Source organism: Akebia trifoliata, chromosome 16, assembly GCF_017979445.1.
Source record: "Akebia trifoliata isolate Shusen 1 chromosome 16, ASM1797944v1, whole genome shotgun sequence".
In the NCBI taxonomy this organism is placed as follows: domain Eukaryota; kingdom Viridiplantae; phylum Streptophyta; class Magnoliopsida; order Ranunculales; family Lardizabalaceae; genus Akebia; species Akebia trifoliata.
The window spans coordinates 31104283-31115564 of NC_141390.1; the positions used below are offsets into that span (position 1 = coordinate 31104283).

General features: G+C 33.6%; 2 protein-coding genes across 2 annotated transcripts; both read left to right on the forward strand.

Annotated features, from left to right (window-relative positions):
* The first annotated feature begins 3690 nt into the window (after positions 1-3690).
* Positions 3691-6983, forward strand: LOC147383535 (uncharacterized). The gene is made up of 2 exons (XM_086428807.1): positions 3691-4175; positions 6290-6983. Exons 1-2 carry the CDS (start codon positions 3740-3742, stop codon positions 6850-6852), a joined length of 999 nt encoding a protein of 332 aa, XP_086284933.1. The 5' UTR covers positions 3691-3739; the 3' UTR covers positions 6853-6983.
* Positions 6984-8249: 1266 nt separating this feature from the next.
* Positions 8250-11175, forward strand: TBL6 (TRICHOME BIREFRINGENCE-LIKE 6). Its single transcript, XM_086427550.1, has 5 exons — positions 8250-9057; positions 9438-9630; positions 9711-9901; positions 10500-10658; positions 10746-11175. The coding sequence occupies exons 1-5, from the start codon at positions 8453-8455 to the stop codon at positions 11080-11082; spliced, it is 1485 nt and encodes a 494-aa protein (XP_086283676.1). The 5' UTR covers positions 8250-8452; the 3' UTR covers positions 11083-11175.
* Positions 11176-11282: the final 107 nt, after the last annotated feature.

The window sequence follows — 11282 nt, forward strand, 5'->3', positions numbered from 1 at the left end:
TTTTACTTATTATATCCCAATTTCTTTAAGAGTGCTGATAAAGGACGCGGTTTTGTCGCACGCCCTTACGCGTTTGGTCACAGCCCAACAAATGTTTAACATGCGGCGAGAATGACATCAGCAAATGACATAATCATGTTTTTCAGATTTTAAATCTTAAAGAGGATTGTTGGGCGCAGTGATTATCATGTACAATCCGACAACATATTATTTTAGATTTTATGAAAATATTCATATTCAAAGTAAATAAAAAAAAATATTATTTTTGGAGTTTGATCCAATGTGTTAAAAATGAACGATCTACGAGCACCCAACTTTAAAAATAAAATTCACAGGTGAAAAATAATTACTTTTTATTTTAAAGTTCATATCATTTTGTTCTCTACAACTCTATTGCATTGAATCATGTTTTTTTAAGTGTCACAAGGTGATCAGATTAGAAAGTTTTCATTTTTTCACTATAGGCAAGAGAGAGAAAATGGCGTTAGGGGTGTTAGTTAAAAATTGCATCATATTATTTAAATTATTTATTGAGTCGTGCTGGAGTGACCTCAAGCTAGAACCTCAAATCGCACTTCTTGACGTGAAAGTAGATAGGAGTCATAGATGATTTGTTATTCGTATCTCAAGAAAATGTATCAATGATTCACATACACTTTCACATTAGGGTGTGCGATATGAGGTCCAATCTTAAGGTCACTTCAGTATTATTTTTAAAACAAACCATTCAAACATTACAAAGATTTGGCTCATTTTCTTTCTTATTACAAAACACTATAACACTCTTCCAAATAATTGAGTCGTGTTGGGGTAACATAGGATTTAATGTGATTCTCACAATTCTGACGTGGACATGCATACATAATCGCAAATGGTTTTTACATGTATCACGAGGAAACACATCTATGGTTATGTGCACATCCCACGTCAGACTTGTAATAATTGCAGTAAATAGTTTTTGTCATTTCAGCATTTTCCCAAATAATTTCTAGTTGTTCATCTCTTTGGGGTTTAAGTAGGTAAAATGAAAATATATTATTAAAGAAAATATTGAAATGTAAAAAATAAAAAAGGAAATATAATAAAGTTAAAGATATATTTTTAAAAAGAGAACGGGAGGAGAGTAAAGATAATAAAATTTAGAAGGGACAAAAGAGAAGAAAACAAAGTTGGGAGGTATTATTAGTTTTTTTTTTAGGTTAAGGGATAAAAAATAAAAATAATTGAGTGAGTTAAAAAAATAAAAAATAGAAATATAATAAAGTTAGGTAGTTAAAGAAATGAGAAAAGTGGTTGAGATGTTTATCCTAGTTGGATTTGTTTCCATAAAAGTGGGCCTTATAATTGTGTTTTATTATAGAAATATTACAAAGAAATTGATCCCTACTTTCTATGATATTTATATATAGAGATTTATAAAAAAAAAATGATATTTATATATTTTTAAAAATAAAAATAAAAATAAAATTAATAGGTTAAATGATGTTGAAGAGCATATTTCAGTATTTCAAAAGAGAACTGTTTTTGCCACCCCAATGGTTACTTATTACATCTCAAGTAAAAATAAAGAAAATAAATGAATTGGTGAGAATAAGTAAAAGTTGGGGGTGCCAATAGAAGCTCTTTTGTATTTTTATTTGCTAGGTTTATATTTTTGGCATTTAAATTTTATATGAGCCTAATCATAATTGTAAACAATTGCTAAAATCGAACAAAGTTATAATGTTTTGTAATATTGAGATTATAGTTTGAACCAAACCTTTCTAACGTTTAAAGACTGTGTTTTAATTTTTAATTGGGGTGTGGTAAATAATTTAAGAAATTGCATTGTAATAAGTAAAAGTTGGGATGCCAATAACAAGTGTCCTTAAAAATAAGGAATAATCTTGTAACCTCAAACTAAACTCCTGAGAAAAGCTTGAAGTCACAGTAACAAAAAAACTTCATTTTTTTTTTAAAGTCTTGTTAAAATATATTTCTTATCTCTAAAGATAAAAACAATGAAAAAAAACTCGACTTTTTTTTAATTAAAAAAAAACTCGACTTTTTTTTAATTAAAAAAAAACTCGACTTTTTTTTAATTAAAAAAAACATTTTTATGTTTTAAACATGACTTTTACGTTTTAAGCACATTTTTTAATAAATTAAATTAAAAATCAAAATAACTCATTTTTAATAGGTTTATAATTGATTTTTATCATCTTTATGATTGTTTGTGCTTTGATTCATTGTTTAATGTAGGATTTGATGATAATGCTTGATGTTATAAATTTTTTTTTTAATAGTGTGTAATTTTGCTCAAAAGATACATTGATGTTTAGACATTTTTTATCATCATAAAATGAACACGTATGTGTGTGTAGGAACGTTTTATCATACACAGATATTCAATAATAATTTTTTTCGCTAAAAAATATTTTATAAATTTAGAATAAATGTCTTATGTATTGTATTATACCTTACATTATACTGGGCGGATTTACAATGAAGTCACTTACCCCCACAATAATTTTCAAAGTTTATAGATTAATGAGCTATTACAATAGATATCAACGATGAATAAAAAATAAATAAATCTACCATTATTACCTTTATAAAAAATTTTCCACTCTTACTTGTCTTGACAGCCCTCACAAAATTGAATGTAATTTACCAAAATACCCTCAAATTTCAATTTTCACAAGACCTGAAGACCTTCTACATATATAGGGTCCCGTTGCTTCGGTTTGTATCTCTATTAGTACCGCAGGTCTCGCTGGTATTTTTGACCTCCCGTTTTCGTCACTCTGTTGGTCCTCTGTGTGCCCGTTTTTAATATCGGGTTCAACAGTAAGTAACAGGGTTCGGCACCCAATCATTTACCCAAGAATTTGCTCAACATGTTTTGTCCTACATGGGTTAGAAGTTTTGGAATAAACTAAGTTTTGGTGAGGATGATCTCTATGGTCAGGAGATCATCCTCACAAAAAATCAGCCCATTCCAAAACTTCTAACCCCATCACAAATGATTTAAAAAAAGGATGATCATATATATATATATATATATATATATATATATATATATATATATATATATAGGGAAATGTTCAGCAACAAACATTTTGGCAAAATATTTTTCAAAACATGGGTTAGAGGTTTTGGAATGGGCTGATTTTTGGTGAGGATGATCTTTACGGTGAGGAGATCATCATCACCAAAAATCAGCCCATTCCAAAACTTCTAACCCCATCAAAAATGATTTACAAAAAATGGACGGTCCACGATTTTTCAACTTGTAAACTGGGGCTAGAAGTTTTGGAATGAGCTGATTTTTGGTGAGGATGATCTCCTCACCATAGAGATCATCCTCACCAAAAATCAGCCCATTCCAAGACCTCTAACCCATGTTTTGAAAATGTTTTGCCAAAATGTTTGTTGCTGAACGGGACCCATATATATAAACCCGTTTTCCGACTTTGGTGACCATGCTTGAAGGGAGTTAGGTTCAACTTTTAAGGGTGTATGTGTAAATAGTAGTTGATATTTTTCTGCCCCCCTAAACGACAAACATTTTCTCCAAAACCCATGAGCCGTGGAATCTTTCCTGTACACACAAATACAGAAAGAAAAAGAGCAATGATTACATAAACCAGTCGTAAGTTAATATAATACCATCCGGATGATATGATATAAATTTCTGTCAAACGAAAGCCATCGTCGCTCCCCACAAAACCAATCTTTCTTTCTCTCTCTCTCTCTCATGGCGTCTTTCATCTGCTCTACGAAATTTCTGCTACTTATCCTTCTCATCTCAGCCGTTCCTCTGGGGTTCATCATATTACTTGAACGGTCCAAATCTTCGACCCATGTGTACGAGTATCACAGCAGTGGTTTGCTTAGAGAGTGCAGTAAATGGGACGATCTCAACCATCGGTTTCTTGTATCTTTCTTAGAAGGTGGTGTGGGTCAGATCTCGGTGCCCGAAGATCATACTACAGGGACGGTGTTGGTTGAACAAACGGTAGTTAGAGATTCTGATTTGATAGGAAACGCTTCGTTGGGTATGGCAATCGATCGGCCGAGAAATCGCCTCCTCCTTGTGACTGCTGACGTCTTTAGTAATCTCTACGGCGCGTTATCGGCCTACGATTTAACCACGTGGAACCGATTATTTCTCACTCAACTCAGCGGCCCAGGTGAGTCGGCGAGTTATAAAAAATATTATATGTTTCATTCTTTAAGAGAGTTGCTATTGCCAAACCAACTTTTGCTAACGACACACCACTCGTGTGCAATTCTTTTGTTGTTTTATATAGGAATTGGTGTGGCAATAGTAGCTCTCTTCTTTAATTGGCTTAATTGATATCAGATATGTGACCCTATTTGAGCAGACATTAGTAAGTTTGGTCTTTCGTCAAAAAATTGAATATAAAAAGTAACGCATTTAATAGTTAAAATAATTGTTTCTGGTTCGTGTGGTCAACACCTAACCTAATTTCCACGTTTGAATTTTGAACCTGACTATTTCTTAAGGGTTGTTGGGTCCACATTGGTTATTATTACATTGAAAATCCAACACCAACTTTTAATTAATTGTGAACCAGACTAACTAAATTAATGTTATAAAATAAGATTACCTTTTCTTTTAATCTTCTTTTAAAGAAGAAAAAGTTTTAAAGTTCTTAGGATTTTGTTTTCTATAATCCTGTCAAATCATGTTTTTGAATATTTAGAAAAAATGAAAAAGAAAAGAATAATGGTTGGTATGTAGTTGGTGTGCGACCACGGGGTTGGTATGCAGTTGGTGTGCGACTACGTGACATGGTAAGGGCACAAAGATCTATGGTCCTATGCCCTAGTTACGTCAGTCACTTACCCAACCGCATACCAAAATCATGCGCATTCATCATGACTCTGAGAAAAAAAAAAAAAAAAACCATATTTTTGGATGCCACAAGTTGGGGTGTCAATGGGTGCCCATTTACTCGGAATTGAAATCGAAAACCCTGATTTTAATTTCTTTTTTATTGGAATCGATTAGAGTCGGATCTAAAATGAAATCGAACCAATAGGAATCGAAATCGTTAGGTTATATTTGATGAGTACCCACGGGAATCCGAAACTAATTTATTTTGTAATTTCTTTTTATATTATATAGGGGTGCACACGATTTGGATTGGTCTAGGTTGAGGACAAAATTGGAACTGAATCGAACATGATCGATTTTACAAATCTAAAATCAGAACTGAACCGGCTGTCCCTTAACATCGAACCAACCCAAACCAATTTTAGTTCGGTTCGGTTTTGGTCAGCAAATGTGTAGGTACAATGGGTGTTGATAAGAGAAACAATTTCTTAACTGACTTAGTAAAGATTTGAGCCTTATTAGGGGTCGTTTTATTCAAATGGATTAACACCTCAACAATCCAATACCACAATCATTTAAGTTGATTAAAAAAATTCAGATCCAACTTAGTAAAGATTTGAGCCTTAGTAAAGGTCATTTTGCTCAAATAGATAACCACCTCAGCAATCTAATACCATAGCTCTCTAAGTTGCTTTGAAAAACACAACAATCTAACACCACAACCCTCTATTGAACATCCACATACTCCCAAATTACAGAGAGAGAGAGAGAGAGAGAGAGAGAGTACTTCTTCAATTTTCGACGAGGTGACGACGACGAGGATCCAATCTCTGTTGATGAGGGGTGACGACGATGACTTGGCTAGGGTTTCACTTGAAAAAGATGAAAGAAAAGAATGAAATCGATTTTTTTTAAAGTTTATTTGTTAAATAAATAAATATTATATAATATATATATTGGTTCGGTTCTAGGAAACCTTGGAATCGAGAACCAAATTGAATCAATCGATTTTTTAAATTAACGACCCAGAATCGAACTGATATATTATAAAACCAAACCAATCCGAAATAGTTTGGTTTGGTTCGGTTCTTGGTTTGACTCGATCCAATGTGTACCCCAAATATTATACATGATTTAATTTTTTTAACATTTTAAAATAATACATTTTACATGAAAGGTCTTCAATTTTTCATATAAATTATGTATTAGAGCTTAAAATAGGTCCTCTCTTCTAAAAGTTGATTACTTGTAATGAAGTTAAATTTTAATTTTTGAAAAAAAAAATCATTAACCCCTAGCTTTAGTAGAATAAAATTGTAACTAAGTTGATATTTAAAAGATTAATTGGATCTGAACTGAAGATTTAAAACTTGTTTAATGGGTTTATTTTTGTTCGACATTTGAGCATGATTTAGTTACTAACATTTTCTTTTAATTAAATAGGCGACGAAAAGTCATTTGCAGATGATGTGGCGGTCGATGCAGAGGGAAATGCTTATGTTACCGATACCAAAGCCAGTAAGATATGGAAGGTAGGTATGAACGGCGAGCTTATATCGATCATAAAAAGCCCACTCTTCACTCATAAAGAATGGTACAAGAATTTGGTTGCACTTAACGGCATAGTTTACCATCCTAATGGTTATTTGCTGGTGATTCACACATTTAGTGGTAGTTTATTTAAGATTGATACAAAGAAAGAAGAGGTGAAGTTAGTTAAGGTAGTTGCAGGATCCTTGGCCTTTGGGGATGGTTTAGAGCTTATTTCTCCAACAAAGCTTGTAGTTGCAGGGAACCCTTCAGGGAGATTGGTTGAAAGTTCTGATGAATGGGAGACGGCTAGGGTCATCGCCAAGTACTCTGGGCCCATGCATCGTTTGGCTACGGCCGCAACTTTGAAGGATGGGAAGGTGTATTTGAACCATATGATTGGCTTGGGACTCCCTAAGAAGAAGCATGCCATCATTGAGGCGGTCTTTACGCCTATTAAGTCTACAAACGCATAGTTCATCGTTTTCTTGATTACTATATGTTGTTTTTTGCTTAATGGAGTTACTAGTTGAGGACATGTTAGACGAGCTTTGTGTTGTGAGATAACCATAGTTGATATGCATTGCGAATTTCCTTCTCTTGATAAGTTATGTTCTCATGGTATTTATATGAGAAATGAAACCCCATCGATTTGTTGAAAGATTGAAGAAAAATTGTATTGGCACACCAACTTTTTGTTATAACATACCAATTAGTGAATTTATGTATCACATACCGAAAGGATATAAACATACAATTAGTCTTTTCCCTCACCTCACTCTCTCTCTCTCTCTTTATGGCCTCTCTTCCGCTCCTCGCTCTTTCCTTGGTTCTAGTTGTAGAGAAATCGTGGCTGGAGAGAAGAATAATGCTATTGCCACATCAATTCCCATGTAAATCACCAAAGAATTGCACACAGTTGGGTGGCGTTAGAAAGTTAGTGTGGCAATAGCAGCTCTCTAAATTTAGTGGGGACTCCCTTTGTCAATTAAGAAACAATTTTAGCTTCTCTTACTTATATTGGTCAGCATGAAATCAATAATGCATTAATAGGACAACCATTAAAAAAAGTGCATTAAAATACTCTAGATCCAACCTGTAGACACTGTCGGGGGCATTTTAATTTGTTATTCAAAAAGACATATTTGCCCTTCCTTTCTTACATTTCACCTTGAAAATCCTAGCATCTCTTGTAACTTGTAAGCAACGTAAAGCTAAGATTTGTAAGAAAAGTAGAATAGTATGAGTTAATTTAATAAGAAGAATCTACTTAGGGGATCATATTGTCCATAAAATGGTATTTATTTCTGCATATAAAGTCTTTTAAAGTTCAAAACAATTGATTTTAGTAGTAACTAATTTTATAGTTTCTATCTATAAAGAATAATGATTTTCTGATGCCCCCTACAGCCCCCATCACATAATCGTAAATTATTTGCCTTTGGATATGTAAAATCATAAATCTTTTTCTTATGTATCCCAAAGCAAATGATCTATGATTCTATGATGGGGACGTATGTCAGAGGGGAGTGTCAGATTATCATGCCTCATCTATAAAATCAACATGGGTTTTTATCTCAAACTTGAGACCTTCATCTCGAGAGTCAGCTCTTTTTGATCAAATTTGGAAAAGATTATCGCCGCTTCAACGAGATCAATTTAATTTGGGTGTAATCAAATTGCTTAGTTTGAGATTCTAAACAAAAGAGAATGGTTGAAGGACTGAACAAATTGTCATGAAAGTATGTAAGTCATTTAGGGAGGACATATTTGTACTTATAGAGGAAGAGTAATGGTATTTTGGTAACTACACTAAGAACCCAATTCTCCACTGCTCCCTTCACTTGAAGGGTTGGAAGTCTATTACAGCCTGAATCCCTGAATCCTCGCTCCATTATCTAAAAACCAATTCATCTCAGTTCAACTCCTTTCCATTTCTAGATTTTTTTATTTTTTTTTATAATTTATATTTATATTTTTTTATTTTTTATTTTAAGTTTACACTTCACAAGTTTAATAACTGTTTTTTCCTTATATTTAGCAGCCATTATTGTTGTCTCATAGAATTCAGTAGAAATGGAGAGACAGAGAAGTTTCTCCTTCAAACCCACAAGATTTCTTGTCTTCTCCTTCTCTATTTCTTCCTCACTTCTCTTCCTCTCCATCTTCTCCATCTGGGTTTTCCAAGAAACCCCTTCAGTGCCTCAAGAAACGCAATTCCAGTTCAACACCTCTTTTAGTTTGGGCCTCAAACCCATAAAAGTTCACGCCTTTACGATTTTTAGTAAAAATTTGACTGTCGTTGAGGAGAAAAAATCAATTTTGAGAGATACCCATTTCAAAAGACCTGATAATTCTTCTGGGAATGATGTGGGTTTTGTTGGTAAGAGTGTTCAGAGTAACAAAAGTGAGTCTGCTAATGAAATTTTGAAAAGTACCCATTACAGAAAATATGATAATTCTTCTGAGAAAGTTGAAGAGAAGAGAAGTGAGAGGATTGAAGAGAAGAGAAGTAAGTGTGACGTTTCACATGGGCGGTGGGTTTATGATGAGAGCTATCCTCTGTATACAAACAGCTCATGCCCCTATATAGATGAAGGTTTCAATTGTGAGGCTAATGGGAGATTAGATAGAGATTATATGAAATGGAGATGGCAACCACATGATTGCAAATTCCCAAGGTACCCCCACTTGATTCTTTGTTGTCTTTGTGAATTATCTTGGAAATATTGATTTTATTAAATCTCATGTAGATGTGAAATTGTGAAGTTTGCATGTTTTCCTACCCTACTTGATTCTTTGTTATCTTTGTTACTTAATCTTGGAAATATTAATTTTATTAAATCTCATGTAGATGTGAAATTGTGAAGTTTGCATGTTTTCCTACCCCACTTGATTCTTTGTTATCTTTGTTACTTAATCTTGGAAATATTAATTTGATTGAATCCCATGTAGATGTGAAATTGTGAAGTTTGCATGTTATCCTTGTTCTTTAACTTTGATTCAGTTTGAAAAATTAAAAAAGAAAAATTTTGATGGGTTGGAAATTTGTGTATTATAGGTTCAATGCATCAAAAATGCTGGAATTGATTAGAGGGAAGAGACTGGTTTTTGTTGGTGATTCAATTAACAGGAACCAATGGGAATCCATGTTGTGTTTATTGAGAGGACCCATCAAGGATCCGAAGCGCGTTTATGAGTCCCATGGTCGAAGGATCACTAAAGAGAAGGGAAATTACAGTTTCAAATTTGTGGTAGTTCTGCGAAAACTTGTTCATTTCTTAATCGTATTTTGGGTCTTCACAAATATTTGATTCTCGCGGGGGTTTTGCAGGATTTTAAGTGTACGGTTGAATACTATGTCACTCATTTCTTAGTTCACGAGAGTAAGGCAAGAGTAGGACATAAGCGAGTACCAACTCTGAGAATTGACACCATTGATAGGAGCGCTTCAAGATGGAAAGGAGCTGATATTCTTGTTTTCAACACTGCACATTGGTGGTCTCATTACAAAACAAAAGCTGGGTGAGTACCGTTCTTGAACTATTCTATGTAAAAGCTTCTCTGGTACACTATTTTTCTCATGTACATTCTTGTTTGAAGCTTTGTAGTAGCAAAATGATTCAATCAAACTAAGTTTCTTAAAAGCAATTCCATGAATCTTAGTTAATTTAGTAAATTTAATGTCGAAGCTAAAATGGGTTTGTTTTACATTAGATGTTTAAATAATGTACCTCCAACTTAGACTTTCAATCCTTTCTTACTTAGAAAATATATAGGTTTTGAATGGTGAATTGTATGGTAAATCACGAAGGAATAGTTTTCCTAATCTAAATGATGGATACTTGAGAATGTAACCTAAACCAATAAGAATCAAAAACTTCTTGTCGATAAGGTGGTGAGATTATTCCCGCATTATAATATTCGAAGACTTATATTTGAGATTTGGTTTCCACATAATTCATTATGAACTCGTCCCTTCAACTCATAGGAACAGAATATGCAAAGGGAATACTTTGGCATTACGACTTACGAGGATATATGGCACACTCGTCAACCTTTCGCTTTTATTTACTTTATAACCATTTGGACCAGGTCTTAACTTGTGTTGTTCTCATAACAGTGTGAACTACTACCAAGAAGGAGACCAAGTTCATCCTCGTCTTGATGTTTCGATAGCTTTCAGAAGAGCTCTGATGACTTGGGCATCATGGGTTGATAAACATATAACTCCTGGGAAGACCCAAGTTTTCTATCGAAGTTCTTCACCTTCCCATTTTCGGTAAATATTTAATTCTCTTTGCTTAATCAAAGAATTTTTCGATCTTTCCTCTTTTTCGTTGCTTAGTGATGTGTACTTGTTTAATAGGGGCGGTCTCTGGAATTCTGGCGGACACTGCAAAGAGGGCATTCGACCCCTTAATGATACTTCATATACAAAATACCCTGAGAAGAATATAATTGCAGAGGAGGTCATAAAGCAAATGAAAACTCCTGTAACATTGTTGAATGTAACTAGTTTGTCAGAATTTAGGATAGATGGTCACCCATCTATATATGGAAGAAAACAAGGGAAAGGCGTCACTTCAACTGGACAGGATTGTAGTCATTGGTGCCTTCCTGGTGTTCCGGATACTTGGAACGAATTGTTGTATTTCTATTTGCAATCTAAACAGAAAACCAGATCCAGAGAGTTAACCCATTAGTCTCTAAGCTGTGTGACATTCCCACATTTTTTTTTTCTCAAATATTGGTTTATGTACTATAATTGTATTTTTATTTGGTATTTTTGGGAGATCTATTAGGATTTTTGGAATTCTACGGTTCAGTCCTCGGTATCTTTGGAAGTTCTACAGTTCCTGTAGTTTTATTATAAAACTTAGAGACCCAAATCAAGGAAAAAGTA

Bases quoted from the DNA above. Each gene is read 5' to 3' on its own strand.
- TBL6 (XM_086427550.1), top strand. From the start codon at position 8,453: ATGGAGAGACAGAGAAGTTTCTCCTTCAAACCCACAAGATTTCTTGTC. The intron at 9,058-9,437 runs GTACCCCCACTT...TGTGTATTATAG, and splicing joins CATGATTGCAAATTCCCAAG to GTTCAATGCATCAAAAATGC. The intron at 9,631-9,710 runs GTAGTTCTGCGA...GGGGTTTTGCAG, and splicing joins ATTACAGTTTCAAATTTGTG to GATTTTAAGTGTACGGTTGA.
- LOC147383535 (XM_086428807.1), top strand. From the start codon at position 3,740: ATGGCGTCTTTCATCTGCTCTACGAAATTTCTGCTACTTATCCTTCTC. The intron at 4,176-6,289 runs GTGAGTCGGCGA...TTAATTAAATAG, and splicing joins CACTCAACTCAGCGGCCCAG to GCGACGAAAAGTCATTTGCA.